A 26,133-nucleotide genomic window follows, 5' to 3' on the forward strand; every position below is an offset into this window, starting at 1 on the left:
GATGCCAAAAGACACCAGTGTTTGAACTAGCAGCGGGGCAGCAGAGGGTGAGTCCTAATTATTTACTATGCACTGTCCATAAGAAGTACATATTTTACTTTTAACTGTTGTAAGGATAAATCATTTGAATCTATATGCCATTATCTAAACTTGGTTAAAAAATATTCTGTCCTCCCAAAAAATGAAAAACAGAATTTACTTATAATTACTATATAACTGTAGTGATATCTGAATCACAAATCATAAAAATTATAAAAATGTAAACACCCTTTCTCTTGATTCATCAAAGGATGAGCATACGCGGCTAAAGTTGCACATGCACATAGCGATGGCCCTAGATACAGCGAGGCTTCTACAGTGGCTATGGAGTCCATAGAACTCCACTGAAAAGGTAACCTACCGCCATCTTGAGATGGCGTTTGTTTTGTAAGGCTGACTTTCAAAGCTTATCACCGCTCATTAAATCTCTGATTTGAACCTCGTGACAAAGTAAAAGAAGAGCTGCATTGACCATTTTCTGGAGAACCCAGCTGTTTTCTCCAGATTTTTGGCTCATCACAGCTAAGTAAATGGACACCTCAAACTGTATGGAAATCAAGCAAGCAGCATTAAATTAAATTTGTCTTGCTGTGCCAAACAGTAATCTGTTTGTGTTTTCTCCGGCAACTAATTATAAACATAAACTTTTTATGTTGGTATCGCTATTATAATAAATATTAAGAACTGTATTTCTCACTTTTGAACATCATATTTTTCTTTGAGTCTGAAAAATAAAATGAGCACAGCTTGGTTAATAAAAAGAGCAAGGCCTTCATTTATTAATGTTTGACTTTCTTAAATGCATTTTAGGGGAATCTGGCAACTTTGGAGCTTCAAAATATAATGTTGATTAGAAAGTAATAAATAGATATTGAGCAAATCTTCTTTTAATGATTCATTCCTATGCTTATCCAGTCCCCATCCCAATATCCGGGATATTTGCCTACATGAGAAATTATTTATAGTTGAACATAAAGATGTCCCATTTTCACATGAGCGAAGCTTTGCCTACAAATTTGCATTTCCACATCTGTACTTAGCTGTATGCATTTTAAAATATAACTTTAAATCTAGAATATAGATTTCCAGAGTAAATATACGTCATCACCATCAACTTTAACACTTGACTTATGTATGTGCAAAATTTACGACTCGTAGCCAACGTATCTGTGTATAACTGAAAAATAAAGGTATGCCAAAGGAGTATGTTTAAGGCACACTTTTATTGTTCTGCACATTTATGTCCCTGATCCACAGATGCAACACACATGGGAAATTGTGCGCATGCCTACTGCATCAATTTTGCACCAACAAATATCTTTATGTCCCACAATTGCGTTTATGTGTAAGTCTAAATTAGATCCACAGAGCGATATGATGAATCATTGATGGGACTGACATCAAACTTTGTGTAACACCACAAATCATTTTCTCCATATTTTGCTCCTCTCACAAAGCATGTATAGGGAAACTCACTTTGGCTCAATTTGGCTCTCTTTTCTTAGTGACTTGAGACAGCATGGTGAAAAGGCAGGTATAGGAGGAAAGGTAGAGAGTGTGATGGAATGGAGATGGATAATAAGGGATAGCAGGTGGCATTTGCTATGTGAGGGTTAATAACCATCTGTGCAGCCTGGCACAGAGAAAGTGACAGATGAGTCCCTCCATTACACTGCCAGGCAGACTGGTGCCATCTGCTGCAATACTCAGTACAAAGGGAAGAGATAGAGAACAAGAGAGGAAATATAGATTATATGTCTGTCATTTACATATACCTCTACATCTTCTACTCTCTTTTTACTTGTCCATCTTCTCTAGCCTAATCATAGTTTCTTCCAATAATGCCAAAACCATATTTTATAGTCTCTATTATGTGCTTCCACTCCTTTACCAACCCCCTCTGTTTTCCTCCTGAGCAGCAAACTGAAATAAACTGAAATAAGTAAATTTGTTAAGAGTTCTGCAAAGAAACCGCATTGAGGAAAACAGTCACATGACCTAACAGGGAGTGAATCACAAGAAAAACAAAAGAGAGACATGCTTAGATAAGGTGGAAGCGTCAGAGGGAGAAACACACAATAAACACATATTACCATGCGCATAGACACTCTCTTCCCTCAGAAGGGACACAATGTTCCAGACCGAATTTCCCTAGAGTTCAAACCTTAAGGAGCCAGCAGGGCAGCTGAGAGAATAATGCTGATGTAAGAAAGACAAAGTAAGACAGAAGGCAGAAAGGAGTGAGGCAAAGTTGAAATAAAAGGGATGTGAAGTAATGTAGGACAGGCAGAGAGCAGTATATAAAGAACTAGTGTAAGGAAGAAATGAGAGAAAAGAGCATAAGATGAAAGTCAGACACAGAGATGTGTGATTACACAGATAGGTGGCCTTCAGAACATTATATTTGGACTGCCAATTTTGTTGAAAACTGTAAACAAATTACAATACACAGGTGCAGTCTCTTTAGCCTAGCTGGGTAGGTACATATTCTGCATCTACAAAAGCATGACATCACAAAAAGAAAATGGCCTGGTACTTAAATAATCAAAAAGGGAGTTGATAGGGCAAACTGGAATGTGTGCTCCCCTCATTGCAGAGGGGTTACAGTGCTTTTTTAACACAGCAAATATACTGGATGATTTACATACGTTTGCAGGTGGTACAAGTAAATATTTTACAAAGCACATAGATGCATAAAGAAAAGCCATGTCATTGAGCTATTAAAACAACACATAGCCTGTGTTCACTTGCTTCCGTTAGTTGCTATCTCACAACATACAGGTGAAATCAGTAGTAAAAAGTATAAATAATTTGTTTCAAAACTTAATGTAATGATGAGAACTAGGTAAGCAGTGCTTTGACATGATTTTCCTACACCGAGTACAGGTTGGATAACAATCCCATCACAGATAGCAGAAACTTAAATATAAACAAATGCATTTTGTGAGTGTGCACATATGTATGCTTACAGCACACATGCGTGCAAAAGGACGCATGCATTTTTTACATTGCGCTTACTCGTTGTAAATAATCCCAAACATGTTTGTCTGTTTTTCACTCCAGCAGCAAAATGGTTACTGATTCCACTTTTCCAGACCTGGGTAATTTTATAAAATCAGGGGAGTGTTGGTCAAGAAGGAATGATACTGCTAATACCTGATGTGAACACATATTAGGAAAACCAACTTCAGAAAAGCTGTTCTATGGAAGAGCAAAAGTTTTAGGACTCACAACATTTATTAGTGAGTCAGTGGTTCAGTTCCACACCACTGATCAGCAGCACATGCTCCCTTATAGATAAGGATATTATTGCAAAGAGTTAGTAGTGTTTTGAAAAGATGAATATAACATAACTTTCATATCAGACCCAAATTAAATTTTGGCTGAAAGTGAACAAATGTTTTAAATGAAATAGTAAATAGTAATAGTAAATACAGTATACCATTTAAGAAATTGCAGATTGGTATTTCATTACATACATTAGTTATATACATACTTGCCAACTCTCTCGGAATATCCGGGAGACTCCCAGATTCTGGGTAGGTCTCCCAGACTCCCGGGAGAGCATGACAGCCTCCCGCTTCTGCCCACTTCCTAGTGAAGTGGGCAGAATTTTTTAAAAAATGCCGCAATTCAGCCCTGCCCCCGCTGTAAAATGGCATGGTTTGCAGAGCCCCGCCCTCAAAATGGCCATCTCCCCCAGGCAGCTCACGCATGCCGAATTGAGAAAGTCGGCAAGTATGCTTATAGGGTTATACAAATAATAGCACTTGTAAAGGACAAATGGAGGATTGTGTACATTGTTTAAATTAAATAGTAACAGTTTATATATATAGGCCTATATTAATAAAAGTGGAGTAGAAAAGTATCATATCAAATAATAGCAGTCTTTTTTTTACTGATCTTATCCTTGGCTGTCCCCTCATCCCTCACTCCTCATAGTATCTGGCCCAGTCACCATGTTCCTGATGCTAGGTGGGATCAGATATTTATAAGAAATTGTACAGTCTTGAAAACCCAATAGGGGACATTGGAAAAGTGGTGCAAAGGGGAAAAAGGGAATTATTCACAGTGGTTTCTAACATTATAGGGGTTGTCTACTTTTGGACAACCCGTCAATAAAACAAGTGTCTTCATGCAGCAAATAAGGGAATACCCCTGCAAATCACTTTTACCTAAACCCGAAGACCATATCACGTTGTGTTTTTTGACACTGCCAAATTAAATCAAATTAAATCCATCACTAGTTTTAAAATAGAACTATATGTAACTATGGATTATATTTTATAGAGTTCTGTTGAAGAACTGTGGATGGATTGAATTGTTATTTTTCAATATGTTTTCTTTAGTTTTAAGCCAAATGATAAGAATGCTATTTTATAAATCTGAGAACACTGAAAGTTCAAACTGTTTCTCCATATACTTTGTGTATAATTAAAGCAGATAAATAATTATCTTGTTGTTTGGGAGGTAAACATCTTTGAGGACAAACAGATACCCAAAAATACATCATTTTACTTGCCAGTTTATTTATGTGTTGTAGTTGCGTTTTTGCTTTGAAAATGCATGTCTTTCTTGTATTATATATTTTAAGCAATGTTTCTTCGCTTTCCAAAAAGTTGTAGGTACCTACAAATGTTTCTGGTGAGTAGCAATGGTATGAAGGAATGAAAGGATTTTAGAATTAAATTATATTGATCAGAACAATTTGTATAAAGCTTTATAAAGTGGTAGAATTAGAATTTTATTAAGAAACTATTGGAAAATTTATCAAGCTGCGATTTTCTGGCAGGTTTGAAAAGTGAAGATGTTGCCTATAGCAACCAGTCAGATTCTAGCTATAATTTTGTATAATGTACTAAATAAATGATAACTACAATCTGATTGGTTGCTATAGGCAACATCTCCACTTTTCAAACCTGACGGAAAATCGCAGCTTGATAAATTTACCCCTATATGGGCATAAGAGTTCAGTTACGCTAAAGAATGAATAAAAAGTTGAATAAACAGAGTGTTCCAATATATTGTCTCACCTCTCTCTCGGATAAAGTAAGCCAAGTACAGGTCTAGTTCTTTGACAGAGACACTAATGTGGTGTGGCTGCACACATAACTGGTGGTTTGAGCAGTGTCCAGCCTTCACCAGTCTCTCTCCATCCGTGCTTTCCAAAGGAATTCCCTTGAAGAGAATCACCATCACAAGATCCAGTCTCCACACCTTATCTGCCTGACGCAGGCAGTCGATTCTCCTCATTTTGCCTTTCTGGTCCGGGTTGGACAGGACACAGCTGGCTGCTTTTTTGCCAGTAATAGACAACACAAAATCCTCACGAAACTCTGGCCTGATATCTTTGCGAAGCTTTGCTAAAAGGCGTGATGCCCACTTCTGCTTAACCTCAGCTTTCTCGTTTAGCAGTTCATCTTTTACACCTCGCTCTTCCTCTTTAGTCATTTTTTTCTCATGTTTCTTGAAATATTTTCTTTTCCGGGCCTGAAGGTTGAACCAAGTGTAGGCAAAGGCTCGTACATAAGGGAGCAGGGCCTCGATAAAGGGGTGAAATTCATCCTGGGTGGCAGGAAAAGAAAGGCAATTTGTATTAGTACTCAGATAAACAATTAAAGAATAACAATTTATTTGGATTCATAAGGATATAGAAAAGTAATACATATGGGTATGAAACATATAGCTTACCATTCCTCTCTTACTAATAATTAGCAAAATAACATCTTCATATGTTCAATATTCTCATCAGAGAAACAACTTATGATTATATAAGCCACCAAAGCACTCTCTTCTCTTATAAAACATACGGATCATCGGTGGTCAAAGTGGACATTTTGTAGTGCAGTATAGAAAATGTAAGTGAATGGTTGGGCGGGGGTTGGGCGCCTGTGCCGCGATCATGTGAGTATACAACTACTCACATGATTGCGAGGCCGGCGTCTCCCTTCCCTCCTCGGTTTGCACTGAATGTCCGACATTCAGTGAGGAGCGGCGCAGAAGGGACCAAGACAGAGGCTAGAAGACAGAAGAGAGAAGACAGAAGAGAAGAGAAGAAAAGAAAAGAGATGAAAGAAGCCGATACAAAGGTAAGTAAAAGATCAGAGGAAAGCAGAAAGGCACACAGTGATGAAGAAGAGGGGAGAGCAGCATGGCAGAGTGTGAAGAGGGTGAAAAGCAGCATGGCAGAGTGTGAAGGGGGGCAAACACAGCATGGCAGTGTGAAGGGGGGCAAAAGCAGCATGGCAGAGTGTGAAGAGGGGCAAAAGTAGCATGAAAGAGTGTGAAGAGGGGCAAAAGCAGCATGGCACAGAGTGATGAAGGGGGGAGCAGCATGGCAGAGTGTGAAGAGGGTCAAAAGCAGCTTGGCAGAGTGTGAAGAGGGGCAAAAGCAGCATGGCAGAGTGTGAAGAGGGGCAAAAGCAGCATGGCACAGGGTAATGAAGGGGGGGCAGGTGAAGGGGGGGGAGCAGCATGGAGGGCGCAGTATGATCATAAGAGGACATAGCGTGGTGATGATGAAGGGGCACAGTAATGTGTGTGTGATGGCACAGGGAGCTTTTGGCAATGTAGTGTGTGTGAGGTAGGTGGCGGCTATTTAATGGGTGCTATTTTGTTTGTGGGGTGATGGTGGGGCAATGTAATAGTGGGGACTAATAATTAAAGATGGGGTGGTTTGGTAGCTATTGAATGTGGGGGTGAGTTTGGGGAGAATGAGGTCTCTTTTGTGACTATCAATTATTTAATGGCAGTGATGCTTGCGGGAAATAGGTATATTTATGAGATGTAAATACTACAAATTTATTGCTGGGGCTGTTGGAGGGAGGGAAATAGGTTTATTTATTAAATGGGAATACTATTATTTTAATGTTGGGGCTGGAGGAAGGCCTAATTATTAATCGTAGGTGCTATTAATTTAATGCCGGGGCTGGTTGGAATTTTCTAAATGTACCCATTTTTTTCCAGATAGGGCCCCCAACATTCCAGGACCCAGACAAGCCACAACTAAAAAAATCTGCAGCCACAGATGGTGAAAGTGACAAGAACAGTTGGGAGAGAGCAGGAGAGTCTGTGAAATGTTGTGATTCTAGTGGGACAATCCCAATTTTTGGTGACTGTTCTGCCCAATTTAAGGTGCAGGCCAAGACTGTGAACTCTACAAATTGCCCGGGCCTGCTTGGTGGCCCGAGTCCCCACTGGAGACCTATCTTTGAAAAAAAAATTTTTTTAAAGAGTGCAGGGGAGATCGGTAGTGGCTAAATTCCCTTCAGCTCAGGTACCTTCAGACGCCAGGTCATGTGACTGCAGCGGTCACATGGTACTCGGCGGGCTGCTGGATATCTTCCCATACTGTGCAGTGGAGAATAATGTAAGAAGAAGGTGTGCTGGAGAGGGGGCATTTGTGACTAAAGGTGATAGAGAGGGGCATGTGTGACTAAAGGTGCTGGCCAGAGGGCGGGCAAGTATGATTAAAGCATGTGGGCAGAGGGAGGCACGTGTGAGCAAAGCTGCTAGGCAAGGGGCAGGGCCGGATGCAGACTTTTGCTATACCCCGGGCGATTTTAGGGGGGCGATTTAGGCCCCGCCCCCTTTCTAATTTCTAATGCTGCCGGCGGCTGCACAGTATGTGCAGGTCCGCTCGGCAGTGACAGTGTGCTGCCCCGCTGCTCTGATTGTGTTTAAAACACAATCAGAGCAGCCGGGCAGCACACTGTCACTGCTGAACGGACCTGCACAGTGTGCAGCCGCCGGCAGCAGGAGTGCTTGGACATATGTCACGCTCCAGCAAATTCAGGGCCAAACGCTTTTCACTTGCTAGCCACGCCCCAAATGGTATGACCACACACTTCTAATTTTGCGCTGATGCTAAGCGGCGGCACCAATTTTTTTACAATGCTCAACTATAAGGGGGGGGCATGAAGTTGTTGTACTGGGGCCCTTAATTCCTTTTGGCAGCCCTGAGTATGGCATACCACTGTATACCAGCTTACATGAACCACTGCATGATCATATTGAAAAATCTGTTATCACAAATGTTATTGATCAAATAAAAAAAAAAATCTCTTATAAAAGTGTTATTGATAATATTGAAAAATATATAGCATGTCAAAATGTTGTTGTGTAATATGCAACGGTGTTATGTAACTCATTGTTTTTTACAATTATTACATTTGCTATACGTGCAATATCATCTTAAAATGAGATGTACATCACTACCTTAATTCAGTAATTGATGATTTAGAGACACATGGCATTTGCAAACCACCACATAAATAGCTAATTAAACAATAAAATTAGAAAAATATTATGCATCCAGACAAAACACAAATGTCCAGCTAAAAAAAAAACCCAGAAAACTGTGCTACAATATTTAAGATTACGGTAAATATCAAAGGATTTATAAAGAAAAAATGCTGACAATAATGCTTTTCCCATTAATTTATAGGAAGACACATTGAGACAATTTTCAAATTCATCATAGCACAGTGGCATATTAAAACTATTGATATAATACCACTTAAGTTCTGAAAGATATGCCAAATACTATATCTATTAATTTGATCATTTAAATTAATTATATATATGTATAGCTGAATATTCAGATTTTTTTGCCAGATCTCAAGCATCGTATATGGTCACTAAGGCTAGTGTCGCATGGGCACACAGGCATTTTTAAGCACTGCAGTTTTCCAGACAGGAAAACAGGTCGCTCTGAAGTCCAAACAGTGACATACAATGGTTTAACCTGATTCCTTGTCACACGACAGCCCTTTGTTTTTTTTTAAATCTTTTTTTTTTAAAGCACTCTTCCGTGACAGGGAAACCGTGTTTCTCACTTATTGTACTGTTAATACTTACTAGCCACAATTGCTTCCTGCCAGAAAAACATAATGTTCAAAAGAATACATGTGGCACCATTCTGAAGATATGAAAACAGACCAAACATTTCCAAGGCATAAAGGAAAACTACCATGAAACTATATTATTAAACAACTTATGTATATGTTAATGCAATTTTATCGTCTAGTATTTTATAAAATGTAGAAAATACAATAACTTTTCAAACCTACAGAAAAGATGCTTGAGTCTGTATGTAGTCAATAGCATCTTGCGTATAAGACTCCTTATGCCATAGTTGTCTACTCTCCCGGAATGTTCGGGAGACTCCTGAGAGCAGGGCAGCCTCCCAGTTCCTAACCCCACTCAATAGTAGAGTGGCAGAGTGCGGGGCTTAGGACGTGAATCATGCGCTATCGTGGCCCCGTCCCCTGCTGTTATTGGTCACAAAATGTGATTGCTATTTAGGGGCTGGCCCAAATGACTGTATCCACCTGGCCCCGCCCTAACACGCCCATCTCCCCTGGTATCCCGGAGCAGTCCTTGATAAAGTTGGCAAGAATGCTTTACGCTTTTAGAGGTGGATCAGGGGAGGTAAGGGGTGTTCAAGCGTAGACAAATATGCATCTGATGCAGATCTAGACACAGATACACCTGTCAGAAAAAGAATCTGTTGCGTGTGCTCTACCCCTGGTATAAGTTACAAACTGATAGTGATCAGCTGAGATATATCCACAGCATACTATGTAGAAGATGGGGGGTTTTCGGCCGCAGTTTACATTTGTATTTTAGATGGAAACTACATCCAACTTTACATGAGGCCCAATATGTTTCACCTATAAGTATTACACAGTAAACAATACAATAACAATGAACAAGTTTCCGACAAAAGCTTCCAGTTCACCACTGTTCATTTTCTTCTCTGATTTGTATGTCTGTTTTATGTCTGTGCTGATCTTTATCTATGATACTATTCTGTTCTATGTATGCTGCTTTCCTTTCCTTTTATTTCTTTGTCGTAACCTCTTTTTGTTGAGGGTTCTTTTCTTTAAGTGTTTTTCTTTTGCTTAGTGTAGCTTTCTCCTTGTGTGCTTTTTCTTGTTCAAGGGGTGTTTAGATTGAGTGAGAACTGTCCCGAGTGGTAATGGATGAGAAGAGGGCAGAGAGAGTTTTGTTCATGGTGGTACTGGGTAGTAAAGAGTGCAAAGTGCAATGACATCATTGTACTTGTTTAAATCCCTTTGGATTCTCATGCTATCTGCACAACGTGAAAACACACTCCCGGGAGTAAATGTATCTATCTGAGAGTTTTTCGGCGGGTTTGAAAAGTGGAGATGTTGCCTATAGCAACCAATCAGATTCTAGCTATCATTTTGTAGAATGTACTAAACAAATGATAGCTAGAATCTGATTGACTTTTCAAACCTGCCGAAAACTCTCAGCTTGATACATTTACCCCCCGGTGTTGATACCATGGGGCATATTTAACAAATAGTGATGGTGCACTATCGTGCACTTACCGTGAAATCCACGGCCCTCTGTGTGTCCCGCATATTTAAGAAGGGTGCATCGCAGCAAATATCGTGGATATCTGCTGCTTTGCATTCCTTTTTGGGAGCAGTCACCATTCTACAGCTGAATCTGGCGTACATTATCATAAATTAAAAATTTCAGTGCTGTCAGCTCTGCTCCGAAGAGCAGAGCTGGACAGCGCATGTGTGGAGGGGTCACATGATCCCTCCGTCATTCACCGATCTCTCATTGCAGAGACAGAGCGGAGATGTTTGTGCGCATGTGCAGTTCTTAGAACTGCACATGCGCAATTGATGTATGAAGAGGAGCGAAGAAGACCTGGAGGAGATCTGGAGACAGCGCATTCTGAAGAGGTGGGGTAAGTATGTTGTTGTTTTTTATCACAGAAACAGCAGTTTATCGGAACTGCTGTTTCTGTGTTCCATTTTTTTAGAAATTTTAGAAATTTTTCACTTTATGAGAAGATTGATAAATGTGCCCCATATGTGTTTGTGTGATGGGGGACAGGGGCAGTTTACATTCTTTACAACAAATTTAAGAAGCATTCCTAGTCACTCGTTACATTTTTTTAACTAACTTGCTCCTTACCCTTAGTAGAAATGCAGGCTGAAAAAGTTTTACCCTGGATCTCCTCCATTTCTGTGGTATAGCATCAGAAAAAGTTTATCATTCACCATTTTAAAATGACCATTGAGATGGGTGTGAGGGGAGGACATTCTTCCAGATTCTTATTGGTCCATGTGCTCCCACCCCCCGAGACTGTATGCAAAATGCCTTTCCTGGGCTACAGAAAGGGAGCATGATCAGGAAAAAACTGTTTCAGTGTTCATTTCCAAGGACTCCACTAGAGGGAAGGGGCAGGTCAGTAAAAATATAATGAATAACTGGGAAAGTTGCTATAATGTATGTCAGTTCTGAAATTGTCTAAAAGTTCTATGGTAGTGATTTTCTCCTGACCACAAGTCTGCAGTAAAGATAAGTTGTAGCGTTGGTTTAGTACAGGCTGTGTCTAAACAGAAGCAACTAGCCCTGGCACTGAGTGCAAATCACCAGGAAGATGGGTAAAGTAGTAGAAAATATCTTATATTTGCCACCACCATTTAAAATAGGATCATCCCGGTCTTTATATATCTCTCTCTCTATATTATTAAAAATAAATTAAGAGCTAAGATCACTGTCTCTATAGCAGAGGTTTTCAAATGGAAAGTATCTCTGCTCCAGCTACAAGAATAGTTTAAATCCTGAGCAATAGTGATGACAGTCTCGTATGCATGCTATAACATGTGTTTGCAATCAGGAGCAACTGTAAAAATTAATTTTATGTTCAGTGGACATTAAGAACATCTTAAAAAAATTATTTTATGGGGATTTTCTTTATAAACACATTTTTTGGGAACTGTTTTATCACATACTTATATAATTGAATTGGATGTGCTTCTTTAAAACCCTCCTTTTTCTTGTTACCTATATACTTAACATGACATTAATTCAATAGTTATTTTTGTGTGCGCTCTTTTATGAATTTATCATCCACATAGGTATTGGACATATCCTGCAGTGTCTTGGGTAGCAGAGCAGAGAACAACTGAATTCATCAGCAGATCCATACCTTGCTGAATTCAGATTTTGCACGTTGCACTCAGTATGCGTAGTTTGATGAATCAGGCCCAGAATATTTAATTGTTAATATCAGTTTCCCAGGTTCTTATATGAAGCTGACTTAAGTTAAATAAAATAATAATACCATTAATTAGTGTAATAAACAATATCCAGTAACTTTAATTATTTTAACACCAAATTATGGACTGCAGACCATAAAAATACAAGTTATCAATATATGCTAAACACAACCCACACACAAATTGAAAGTATTAAATAATGTATAGCACTTTATAGCAGTCAAAAAAGTGATATAAAAAAAAAGACTATATAATTCTTAGTTCAGGTCTGAAGAATATTTCAACAGAACAGAAACTGCAATCTTGTCATGCAAAGAAAGCTGAAACGAAAGCTGCTAGTTATAGTGGGTGCTGCTGGTCTATGAACAGTTAACTCCACGTAGCTAATGCGAGATATGGAGGGAGGGGGGGTCTCACTTCCGGAGTAAGAACAGGTGGAGCTGAAGATGAGTATTTGTGTAAAGAAAACAGAGAGAAAGGTTAAATGAGGACATTGAGATTGTGTGTGTGCATTTGTTAGTATGCAAGCATATACATGTGTTTATATGCAACAAAGTATGCATGTACAGCCCTTATGCAATACAGACCTCACAAATATACACTTCATTTATGCATGCATTCAGGGCCAGCTTTAGGACAGCGCAAGTAGGGTAGTTAACTGCGTTACCCAGGTTCACTGGGGTCTCTTGAGGTTTCATTTTAGTTACAAATTAACTTATTTATAGGGGATCATGTATCCACATTTGTAAATTATAAGAATATTTGAAGTCACTGAGTTTATAAATATAGTGATATAATTTTCACATTATATTATTCTGATTATATTTGAGACATTTCTAGGGTTTTATTTTAACTCTGTCAATTTAAATATTGGGATTTTGTCTTATCCTCTACTCTCAATGTTTCTATGTATACCACTATTAAATGTAACTTTACACACATAAACAAACATAAATTTGAAGGATAATTCCACTTTTTTAAAATTTACTAATCTATTTTCCATGACTTGGCAAAGTTTCTTTCTAGCAGATTTCTCCTACCTCCTTTAAATTTCATGATACAGTTATTGAGTAGTGACTGGCTACTGGCTGGTTTTCATGGACAACTAGATCCTACCACACACACCCTATACATGCCGATCCTATCCTCTTGCAATGACCACTTTCAATGTTTATTTTGAATTCAGAACTCTGATCCACTTAAAAAAATACTCATAAAACTGGAAAGAAACAAGTATATACTTTTACAGACTCAATGCTCTTCATGTTACATGAGTGTCCTAATTTTTAAATTGTGACCTATCCAATAATTTATTATCCACCTGCACAGGCTATGCTGGTGCATCAGCGCTGCGGAATTAGTAGCGCTATATAAAAAGCTGATGATGATGATTAATACCAGGGTCACCAGGAAGAGGACCATGGTAGAGAATATTGCAGGGATGTCCTCGATCAACATTATGTGAGTCTTACGGTGTGCTCACCGGTGTAGCTTCCAGCATAGATTTTATCATCAATATTTATTTATATTTAAATTCCGTAGCGCTTTACAATTGGGGACAAACACAGTAATAAACACTACTGGGAAAAACAAATAAAGAGGTAAGAGGGCACTGGTGATATACTAAATTTATATGGCTGTACATAGCCCAGATAGTACCATTTTAATACAGTACTACTTTGTTTCTGAAAAATAGTACAATTACATAAAAAGTAATATAAACAGTAGCAAGCATGACAAATGAACCTCCTTAAATAAATAAAAGCACAGGTAGAGTGGAAAAAGCAAAAAATATATCATTAGAATATTTGAGCAGGGCAAATATGTGCATTGAAAGGAAGCAGACTGATTAAAATGGCAAATATGTAAAAACAAAAAACACTTTTGGAACAAATAGGCATTATATATGTAGGTATTTTTTAATATGCTATTGAATTAGAAAATGTTAACTCACACTGACAGGTTTAATGCATACCCGTCTCCCAACTGTAAAGTTCTGCAAATTATGCCGATGCTGTATAAATAAATGGTAATAAATAATCCAACTAATTTTAGTAATTGTGCGTGCATATATTACATTATTGTGGCAAATCTAAGAGCTAGCACTTTTTATGTTTCCATAAATAAAACAGTTCCTCAGTTGTAATTGAACCTCAGATTTGTGATTACAGGTCTGATGGTATACTGTAGTATTGTGACTGAAAGTGCTTAAGGTGGCTTTGTATAGAAAGCTGTTATTTATGTCTAAAATCATTCTGAGGTGGGCATACATAATTAAAATATTAAATACACTACCTTTTTCTTATTTGGTTGGGCATGTTCGCCTTTATAAACACAAATAAATGTCTGCGTGGCTAAATGTTTTCTTACATTTTCGACCCACAACTTCTGCCTTATGGCAGAAACCATACTGTTGGAATTTCCTCTCCTTCTGCTTAACTTTCTTAGGTGTATGACAGCCTTAGATAAGCATACCTCCTCTGACATATAAAGGAGGGTGCATAGAAAATGAGGGATAATGACATGTGGGGGTAGTTTACAAGCTCTATTCAAATACTTTGTAGCCAAGAAGCAGCTAGATGTCTGATGGCACTTGTAAACAAATAATTAGCAATTATAACATCAGAAACTTTTCTAACCTATTTCTATTGCTGTGAAAATGTCCCTTTAATTGGAAAAAGTGCTAGAGATGCTAAAATGCTAGAGGAGGATACTGCAATATCCCTAGTAGCAAGAATGTGCCTATGTAATATTTATATAAACATTTATGCACTGGTCACTGTAGATACACTTGTTCAACCATTCTGTGACTTCCCATCTGTGACATATGTTTTTGGAAACTCAAGCAATTTAAAAATGTATTACTTAAATTAAGGTTGTGGTGCTTATTTAATATTATTTAATATCTAATGACTAGTTAATATCAAAACATTTCTTATTAACTAAACAAACAAATTGATCAAAAAGACTACTACATAGGTACGTATAGTACAAGTAGGTTAAAGAACTGGACTGGAGTAAAAAAAAAGTGTGCCCATTTTTGTCTGTTCATGCTACAAAAGACGAGCAGTGCACTATTAGACAATGCTCCTTTTACCAGTTTTAAATGTTTTAAAATGGTCTAGCAGCAGTAAGGTTAAGCAATGATATGCCTAATGCAAAGACTTGGCACCTAAAGTAACCAATAGAAACATGATAAGAATATATAGTAAAATGGCGCAAAGAGGGACATTGTTGCGGAGCAGGACAAAGGAAGAATACAGCAAGCATGCCATCAGATCAATGGTTTACGACAAGGGACATTCAGAATTTTTCATGCACCAAACATATAGTATCACTTCTTTGAGTCAATATACAAGTGTTTGAGTATGTCTCCTGCACATGTAAAAACTGCACTGCACTCCAGGGCACAGTCCTCTGGCCATAGACAACGGCTACATAGTGCCAAGGTAAATGTTGCTTTGCACCACAACACACGCTGCTTAACATGCAGATTTTTCAGTGGCTCTGCACAAGTATATACTTTGCACTGCACATATGATTGATCTACACTGCTAAATGCACCCTCGCTGTGAAACAGATATAAATTGTCTTAAATTGTAATGCTTAGTAATAAGCTACTCTGCAGACACTTCCATTATGGTGCATACAGGTATAAATAGTTCTCTCCTTTTCTGGACAGCTTAATATTTGATATTTGTATGTACATACTTATATATTTATATATACCTGCATATGCATTATAGTACATATAAATAGCAGGTGCAACAATATCCACACAAAAAATGAACATACAGTTTCTGCTCTTCATGGGGAGTGCTGTCATTCCAGGCCAAGGTCACTTCAAACACCAGGCCTTTTCCACCCTCCAATCCGTTAACCCTTTGATTGGCAATCGGGTGAGCAATGCATTACACAGCAAACTGGCCCTACTTTTGGCACTGAAGGAGTTACTATGCTTCTGCATAATAGTACAGGGAGTGAGATTAAAAAAAAAACATTCAGTTACTCAGCACCCCAGAAAATAACAGTAAGGATACGACATTGATACTATAACACAAAAGAGATATAGCGTATTTGTTTGTGTACTGGAAAACCCCACAAATGATCTTATAAAGTGCCCTTCACCATATCCCCCAGTCTCTCAACCCCCCCCCCAAAATGTGCAGAGTGGCACTGACTCATAATAAGTTTCATCCGCCTGCTTTAATACAAGTATACTAGTGTACATATATATATATATACATATTACACTTATATATTTAAAGAATTATAAGGGTGGAAAAATAAACATCTCATAAAAGAGCGGGCGATAGGGTGTGGGGCGAGGGGCGGACTAAACATGTGACTTGGTTTTTTTCTATTAAAAAAATGGCCTTCAACACATTCCTGAAAGAAACTAAAAGTTCTTAAAAAATCTCCCCAAATATTGACACAAATTGATAATATTATGAATATAATTTCAGTTAAAACAAAACAGATAATTATATAAAATATTACCTGTTTGGAGGATATAAGTACTTCCTTCAAAACTTATAACTAGTTTCTTCTTACCCCATTTTTACCGCATTCTGAAATCCTCAAAATGCAAACATTAAACACAATGCCCACCCTCCTTTTCCTGTAAAGCATACACTTTCTCATTTTGTTAAGTTTTTTTTACCCCATTGCAAACCATCTAAATCCACAATACAACAAATAAATATTTTTTTAACACATGCAAACGTAACTGCGTATCACAAGGCTCTAGAATGCAACGGGGAAAAAACAAACAGGGTGGGAGTCATTTGCATTAAATATTAGAATTTAGAAAAATGGGATTTAAGTCACTTTACCTGTGTCAGACATAAAGGTGATGCATACATGATTGTGAAGGGTATCCTCTTATATTCCACTGCTATATACACAAAGTTACTGAGTCACAGGCATCAGCTGTATGCTTGCTTCTCCTTGTGAAATCCCACATCCAACTTTCTGTCTCCCCCCAAAAATAAAAATAATCCTGCAAAATACACATTAAAAGAAATTCAAACGATAAAGCTTCCTTTGGGAAATCCAGACTGGGATAGTGGGAGGAGGTCTTGCTTTAAAAATCCTGGTACCCTTCTTTAGTGCCCTCCCCAAATGTAGGCTTTCTCAAAGGGAGGTTGAAGGCAACTTTGTGAATTGTGTTCCATTAGGAAAATGAGCAGAGGAACGATAGAATAAAAAAAGACAGAAAAGAGAGAGAGAGTGTGGGAAGGAGGGGGGAGGAGGAGAGAAAGGGGTGACGTCCTACATGAAGCCCATCCTACATTACTAAAAAAAAAGATATAAAATGACATCCCTTTAAAGATGTAGGATCCGTACACTGAGGGTGAAGATGCACTGATGGGTGAAAGATATGTGAAACGCCTCTACACTTCAAATTTTCAACACTTTGACTAAAAACTTGTTGTCCAGTTAGTTGGGACAGATTGATATGTCACAGTACCAGACTGGAGGTGTCACAGCAACCAGGGAACCTGGTGAGATGTCTTCTACCAAATGTTACCAGTATATGATAAGTAGTACTAATATAATTGCTTATTTTAACTTAGATTTTACTGTTCATGATTTAGGTTTTATCTATTAGACTGTGTTAAATTTTGTGTGCTGCAAAAGCATATATGACGGTTTCAAGCATCAGATGTGTTACAGCATCAAACAGGTTAATTAGCTGTTAACTATTCCAACAATACATGTTATATCACGTGGCAGAATGCTCATTAGATCTAGTACACATATTTTGCAATTGTCTTGCCTTTCCAAAATTTGCAAATCAACATTAGTATGTGGGGGTGAGTGAGTGTGTTCTTAGGTTTAGTCATTTGCACAATACAGTATTATGTGCATATAGATATTGGTACAAATATTCAGGGTTGCAAACATGCAAAAAATAAATAGAAGCAAAAGAAGAATGTTGTTTTAAGAAGAAATGAAGCTAGCAATTTGTAGCAAGACACTTGTTTTCCATTTTTGAGGCAAAATAGTAAATAGACAATGCTGGATATTGTCAAAATAAACTCTAAAGGTAATTTACAGCCAATATATATTCATTTTTGAGCTGGGACACATTTGTTGATCTAATTTTAGCTTGCGTTGTAGTGATGTGTTGCTTTTATTATTTTACAGAAGCCAGGAGATAAACAGGATCCAAATAAAGTATTCACCACAATTAATATGTGAAGAATATTCCCTGCTGTGAACTTTGGATGAAAATTGTCTTCAATATTTCCTTGGACTCTTTTTTTATTATATTTTCCAAGTGTACATGCGAAAAGTCAATTTTATTTATCATATAAATGTTTGACTATCTAAAATGTATACATTAATATATAAGTTAGCAATAATTACTGAAGCTTAGTCATAGCTCTACAAGTATTGTTAATTCTATGTTTCTGAGATAGTTGTTACACTTTATAAAGACACTTTTTCTGGTGTCTAGAATAGGTCTTATTGAGTAGACAGTGGTAGAATATTACTGTGTAGGTAGTAATTTTTCATTTAACAAATAATGACATTAAATTACATGCACGTTGATGAAAATGTTATAAAATATTTTTATGGTATAAGAAAATTATAGATCTATTCTGAATCAGTTTTAACTTTGTATTACAGCTGTATGCAATAAAGCAATATATATATATATATATATATATATATATATATATATATATATATATATAAACATCCCTATAAACCACTGCGTATTCAACATTATAATATGTAATCATGTGTCTAAATTACGAACTTTAAGAGATCTCCACATACTGCAACTGCATAATATCGAGATAAACAGACTTCAACAGGAAACAACAGGAAACCATGCAGTTGACAGTTTTACAAGTTGTAGTTTTTTTCCCAGACAAGGATATTTGCATTTTTTTTTATGCCGGGGGTATATTAGGACATGTTGATGGTCTGGATATACTAACCCACCACTGCATAGTAGCGGGACAGGATCCTACAGTGTGGGATATAATGCAGTCAGACGGGTGTCTGCAGCCAGGAGGCACAACTAGTGCCAGGTAGCGGCTTCAGTCTAGTTAGTGTAAGCTTTTGGCTGCTGATTAGCATAACAAGCTCTTATTGTCAAAATAAATGAACTCTTTATATCGCTCATGTGTAGATCATCTAATGTTCTGTGTACTTCTGACTTATTAACATTAAAATAGTTATAGCTGTTCTCTTTTATGTAACTTCTCTCTACTTTGCAGTTGCTACCGAATGAGCATATGATCGCTGTGTGCCGAGCGAAGTGTCCCTTTAATACGGGTCTGTCTGGGACACTGGTCGAGTCAGGCGTGTCTCTCTCCGGCTTCACTTCCAAGTTCATCCCGATGTCTGCTCTGGGTCCTCCCTTTCCTACGCGGCCATTTTTAACCAGCTCAAGCCTCTAGTCTGTTAAAGCAAAATCTCCCCACCCCCTTGTCCTAAATTCCCCTCCTCCCTTATAAAGCTAGACATAGAAGGGTGAAGGGGGGTCACCCCATTAATATATAAGACAGCTTTTCCATCACTCGTCTACGCCAAACCTCGCCCCGCAGCATCCTTTCAATAAACTATGTAAGATCCAAACACCCTACAAAGAACCACACATTGCTCGAAACTATCAATAAAAAGCATTACTATTTTGAATGCAGCACCTAAGGATCGCCACTACCCCACCCACAGTACGCTGGGGCTGTCACCTACCATGATCCAGCTCCCTCACTTGCAGTGTCCGCTACAATTAAGAGATCCACAATTACGCTGGAGGTGCGAGAGTCACGTTAAGGGGCCCATCAGGTCTTCCTAGGTCCATTCTTGCCGTTAACTGCAGAAAGGAGGTGATGATAATCCCATCAGAGTCCCTTTGTGTCCTGTCTCAGAGGCTACTGCAGGTCCCAGTGCCCCCGTCTCCTCTCCCTGGTGCTGTGAATGAAATGCTGAGTAACATAGTGTAAGATCCTGTACTGCCCTCCCCGCTGCTCCAACTGGGGAATTACTGGGCCGGAGGGAGGGGTGGGGAAGTTGGGGATAAAGGAGCACCCTAAAATAAAATACGTTGTAGAACAACCTTTACTATTGAATCAGAATCTATTTCTTTTAGCCACATCCTTCACAAAGGTACACCACACCTTTCTTATACTGGGTCACCAGGAGAGTGGCTTCTTGTGTTTAAAAGACTTTGGGTTGCAAAGAGAAATATTCTGAGGTCAATAAATATATTTAAATTGCAACATTGTATGTGCTGCTCATCTCCATGTGTTCTGGTTTCCCACCTGCATATCTCATCTCACCCTAGTCTCACAAGCTAATTTCTGGGAGGCTTATAACATCTATATTCACATTTCTACGCATGTTACGTTTGCTCATTTTCTCCCTATTTACTCTGACCCTCTTCTCAACCCCCTCTAGTATTTTCTCTCTATCTCCCTCCCTGCACTTCTCATTCCTCCCTCACTGTCAATACACTCTTCTCCTCCTCCTTATCTGCATGTACACTCCCATCTTTACACACTGTCCGTACCCATCTGGCTTGTGCCCCCTGGCATCTGCAGGGGTGAGGGAGGAGCTCTGTTTAGTCTGCCCTCCCTCAAATTAAACAGAGATTGGGTTAACTCCTAGGTTTTCAGCCTGTGTTATGTGCACCTCAGTGAGCTTCTAATAGATTCAGTGGATATTTCAGGTTTTTAAATCTAACCATAATTAATCTGTTTGAACATATATTTAGAAAACATTTAAAGACATAAGGAGTGGCTTGTTATAAATGTTCTCAAATTAAGGGTTACTTAAAATATTTGCACACATTACAGAAGTTTTAGATAACCTGATACACTTCAGGGGCCGCATGGGTGGCCCTTTAATCTTCAAAGGGGCCACACATTACCCTTAATCTTAATAATAAATTTAAATAATACATTTAAGCAAAAAGAAAGATACACCTATCTATAATAACATATTAGCTGGCATTTTAAACAAGTCTCGAAAGCTATAATAAACAAATCTGACAAGAAAGCACTAAGGAGCTGGGAGCCGCATGTGAAGGCTCAAAGGCCTGCATACGACCCTGGATGTGACTGTTGCCCATCACTGCATTAGAGGGCATTTAGTATAACTGAACCCACTTTAGGCGGTACTTGATAAACATTTACCATCACATGAGTGTGCATGATAATGCATGGTTAATAAATCCTGGTCAAGCTACTAATCATAGCATAACTCTCCCTTCCCACTCTCTGACCACCATCTCCTCTCCTTCACTCTGTCCTCCTCCCCTGCTCCCACCTCGCCTAAAGCTACCTTCACTAGGCGCAACCTTGAGGCCATCGACCCCATCTCCTTCTCCTCCTCTCTTGATACTCTCCTATCACCGCTTCCCTCCCTGGTCTGCCCTGACCAGGCATCCTCTTTCTACAACCTCTCCCTCACTACTGCCCTAGACGCTGTCGCCCCAGCCTCTTCTATCCGCCAGCACCGCCTGATTCCCCAACCCTGGCACTCCAAACTCACCCGCTTCCTCCAAAGGTGCTCTCGCACTGCTGAACGCCTCTGGAGGAAATCTCGCTCCCTGGCCGACTTCCTTCACTTCAAATTTATACTCACCTCATTCTGCTCTGCCCTCTCCCTGGCTAAACAATCCTTCTTCAAGTCCCTGATTTCCTCTCGGTCCTCCAATCCCCGCCGCCTCTTTGCCACCTTCAACTCCCTCCTCTCTCCCCCTCCCGCTCCTGTCCCGCCTTCCCTCTCCGCTTCTGACTTCGCCACTTTTTTCTCTTCGAAAATTGAGACCATCCGTCTGAACATTTCCTCATCCCATCCCTCTCCCGCCCCCCTCATCCCTTCTCTCTCCAACAACCTACTCTGGTGCTCCTTCTGCCCCACTTCGGGTGACGAAGTTCGCTCCCTCATTCTTTCCTCTCCACCCTCCACCTGTCCTCTCGACCCTATCCCCTCTAACCTCCTTTGCTCTCTCTCTCCCACTGCCTGCTCTTACCTTGCTCACCTTTTCAACCTATCACTCTCCTCTGGTGTAGTCCCCTCTTCATTTAAACACGCTCTTATCTCTCCCATCCTCAAAAAAACCTAATCTTGACCCCACCTCTCTTGCAAACTATCGCCCTATCTCACTTCTCCCCTATGCCTCCAAATTACTTGAGAGGATTGTCTGTTGCCGCCTCCCTAGACACCTCTCGGACAATTCTCTCCTCGACCCTCTCCAATCCAGTTACCGCCCCCTCCACTCCACCGAAACTGCCCTGGCCAAAGTTACTAATGATCTACTTTTATCCAAATCTAAGGGTCACTTCTCCCTGCTCATTCTCCTTGACCTCTCTGCGGTCTTCGACACCGTGGACCACCCCCTCCTGCTACAAACACTTCTCTCTATTGGCCTCTCTGGATCTGTCCTTGCCTGGTTCACCTCATACCTCGCTAACCACTCCTTCTTAGTATCCACATCTGGCTCCTCCTCCACCCCCTTCCCTCTCCCTGTTGGTGTCCCTCAGGGCTCTGTTCTTGGCCCTCTACTCTTTTCGCTCTACACCTCCTCCCTGGGGTTTCTCATCTCCTCATTCGGTCTTCAGTATCACCTTTACGCTGACGACATCCAACTCTACATCTCCTCGCCTGATCTCTCCTCCACCCTCCTCTCTCGTGTATCTGACTGCCTCTCTGCCATTTCCTCCTGGATGTCATCGCGCTTTCTCAAAATTAACGTCTCCAAAACTGAACTGATTGTCTTTCCTCCCCCTAGACTCCCCGCCCACCACATCCTCTCTATCACTGTTAACAATACCACCATCTCCTCTGTCACCCAACTCCGCTGCCTGGGCGTTACCCTTGACTCCTCTCTCTCCTTCACCCCCACATCCAATCCCTCGCCCAATGGTGTCGCTACCAGCTACGCAACATTGCCCGCATCCGGCCCTTCCTATCCCAGGATGCCATCAAAACTATCATCCACGCACTCATCATCTCCCGCCTTGATTATTGCAACCTCCTTCTTACCGGCCTCCCCCATACCCATCTCGCCCCCCCTTTGCTCTATACTTAATGCGGCTGCAAGACTCATCTTCCTTTCTCGCCGCTCCTCGTCTGCCTCCCCTCTCTGCCTTGCCCTACACTGGCTCCCCATTCCTAACAGAATCCTTTTCAAACTGCTGACCGTCACTTACAAGGCTCTCTCCCAGTCTACTGCTCCCTATATCTCTAACCTCCTCTCCATTCACACCCCTGCCCGCTCCCTGCGCTCGGCCAATGACCGTCGCCTCTCCTCCACTCTGATCACCTCTTCCCACTCCAGAATCCAAGACTTCTCCCGTGCTGCCCCCCTTCACTGGAACGACCTCCCTCGCTCCATCCGTCTTTCTCCCAATCTGTCCTCCTTCAAGAGGGCACTCAAAACTTACCTGTTCCTAAAGGCTTACCAACCTTCCACCTAACCTCTCCTCCACCTGTTCTTCCCCTCTCTCCTCCCAGCTCCCCTGCTCTCTCCCCACTTACTTCAACTTGCTCCCTGTGTGCCTGAGTTCTGTCTACCCTCCCTTAGGATGTAAGCTCATTTGAGCAGGGCCCTCTTCCCTTTGTTCTCCATACCTGCTCTTCTGCTCCGTCTTTACTGCATTAGCCTGCCTGGAGTCTCTGAAGTTTTGGTATTTTTTGTTAACCGTTTGTAATGTGTCACCTTGTTTAGTCTACTGTTTGTACTGTGTACGGCGCTGCGGAACTCTTGTGGCGCCTAATAAATAAAAGATAATAATAATAAATAGCAAAGTTTTTATGTTGCTTTATAACTCTATTCATCATCATCATTTATTTATATAGCACCACTGATTCCGCAGCGCTGTATTCACTAACATCAGTCCCTGCCCCATTGGAGCTTACAGTCTAAATTCCTTAACACACAGACAGACAGACAGAGAGACTAGGGTCAATCTGATAGCAGTCAATTAACCTACCAGTATGTTTTTGGAGTGTGGGAGTAAACTGGAGCACCCAGAGGAAACCCACACAAACATGGGGAGAACATACAAACACCTCACAGATAAGGCCATGGTCGAAATCAAACTCATGACCCCAGTGTTGTGAGGCAGACGTGCTAACCACTTAGCCACTGTGCTGCCCCTATATTGAAAATGTTACTAATATATTTATAATTATTATTATTATCATCATCATCATAGAAATTTATTGAAAAATATAACAGATACTTTTAAGATCAGTTTTACATAGTTGCCTCATTCCTTAATTTCTATGACAAGAAAGTTGTACAGTACAACTTCTGAATGTCAGATGTAATTCTTAGTATATTGCTCTTGTCCCATGTACTTTTGTACTTATATGTTATGATTTACCAAGGTGGAGTTCAATACAAAACAATGACAGTAAGATTGTGTCCAGCTCATGCTTGCATGATTCTTGGGTGGTGGGGGATCCCACAAATGAATGAATTATCTACTATATAAATGCCTAGAGGCGTGTGTGGAAAAAAAACCAACCAAGCTGCAGCGCCACCTGCTGGGCAGAGTTATACACTGACCTATATATTTCTTGAAGGAGAAGTGACAGTTGGGAGTGGTTGGTGGTTGCCGGGGGTGACAGTGGGGAGTTTTTAACACCTTAAGTAGCTTGGTGAAGGATGTGGCGATGAAGATAAGGGATGAGGTGATGGAGAAAAATGATGAGGTGGTGACATGTGGATAAAACCACGTTAAAAAAGGGCGCTTGCGTCGGGAAGTAACGCTCTTCCCCTGAGGAGGCCTGGGCTAGGCCCAAATGCATGACAAGAACCTTTTTAACACCTTAAGTAGCTTGATTTGACTAGAATGCATGAGTATCATGCACGGGTTAACTTGTTGTTTATATACAGTCATGGCCAAAAGTTTTGAGAATAACACAAGTATTGGTTTTCACAAAGTTTGCTGCTTTAGTGTTTTTAGACATTTTTGTCAAATGTTGCTATGGTATACTGAAATAAAATTACACTTATGAAATATAAGTGTCAAAGGCTTTTATTGACAATTACATTAAGTTTAGGCAGAGAGTCAATATTTACAGTGCTGACCCTTCTTTTTGAAGACCTCTGCAATTCACCCTGGTATGCTATCAATCAACTTCTGGGCCACATACTGACTGATGGCTGCCCATTCTTGCCTAATCAATGCTTGTAGTTTGTCAAAATTTGTGGGTTTTTATTTGTCCACCCGCCTCTTGAGGATTGAGCACAAGTACTCAATGGGATCAAGGTCTGGGGAGTTTCCTGCCAATGGACCCAAAACTTTGATATTTTGATCACTGAGCCACTTAGTTATCAATTTTGTCTTATGGCAAGGTACTCTATCATGCTGGCATTGTTCGTCACCAAACTGTTATTGGATGTTTGGGAGAAGTTGTTCTTGGAGAATTTTTTTGTACCATTCTTTATTTATGGTTGTGTTCTTAGGCAAAATTGTGAGTGAGCCCACTCCTTTGGATGAGAAACAACCCCACACATGAATGGCCTCAATATGCTCTACTGTTGGCATGACACAGGACTGGCACCTTTAATGTTCTCCCCCCTCCTGTTATTGTCTGGCACCTTTCATGTTCTCTTCCCCCCCCCCCCTGTTATTGTCTGGCACCTTTCATGTTCTTCTCCCCCTGTTATTGTCTGGCACCTTTCATGTTCTTCTCCCCCTGTTATTGTCTGGCACCTTTCATGTTCTCCCCCCCCTGTTATTGTCTGGCACCTTTCATGTTCTCCTTTCCCCCTGTTATTGTCTGGCGCCTTTCATGTTCTCCCCCACCGCTGTTATTGTCTGGCACCTTTCATGTTCTCCCCCCTCCCCCCCCTGTTATTGTCTGGCACCTTTTATGTTCTCTCCCCCCCTCCCCCCGGTTTTGTTTACTTACTTCTTCTCAGCTCACTCCTGTCCGCTCTTCAGCTGCCTTCCAGGACCTGTACTGATCACATGTGCCGCACGCAGCGCTGCACGCGGCACATGTGACCAGGAAGTGTCAGTGCGCTGACCGTCCGGTGCACGGTCAGTGCACTGACTGA

The 26,133-nt window shown here is 40.2% G+C and overlaps 1 protein-coding gene and 1 long non-coding RNA gene across 6 annotated transcripts in view; one reads left to right on the forward strand and one right to left on the reverse strand.

The window, feature by feature from the left end:
• Positions 1-20,108, reverse strand: part of NFIC (nuclear factor I C) — a 130,006-nt gene extending 109,898 nt beyond the window's left edge. For 2 of the 5 annotated variants that reach the window (XM_075204753.1, XM_075204750.1), the window contains exons 1-2: positions 16,925-17,278; positions 5,073-5,604 (exon numbers count right to left, since the gene is read on the reverse strand). In XM_075204753.1, coding sequence (XP_075060854.1) covers positions 5,073-5,604; positions 16,925-16,954 — 562 coding nt within the window. In that variant the 5' untranslated portion in view covers positions 16,955-17,278. Of the gene's footprint in view, positions 1-5,072; positions 5,605-16,924; positions 17,284-19,805 lie in introns of those variants that run through there. The other 3 variants (XR_012690838.1, XM_075204752.1, XM_075204751.1) reach the window with 3 other exon arrangements.
• On the forward strand, positions 17,421-19,228 carry LOC142147943 (uncharacterized). Its single transcript, XR_012690839.1, has 2 exons — positions 17,421-17,596; positions 18,243-19,228. It is a non-coding gene; the product is annotated as an uncharacterized LOC142147943 (long non-coding RNA).
• Positions 20,109-26,133: the final 6,025 nt, after the last annotated feature.

Source organism: Mixophyes fleayi, chromosome 1, assembly GCF_038048845.1.
Source record: "Mixophyes fleayi isolate aMixFle1 chromosome 1, aMixFle1.hap1, whole genome shotgun sequence".
NCBI lineage: Eukaryota > Metazoa > Chordata > Amphibia > Anura > Limnodynastidae > Mixophyes > Mixophyes fleayi.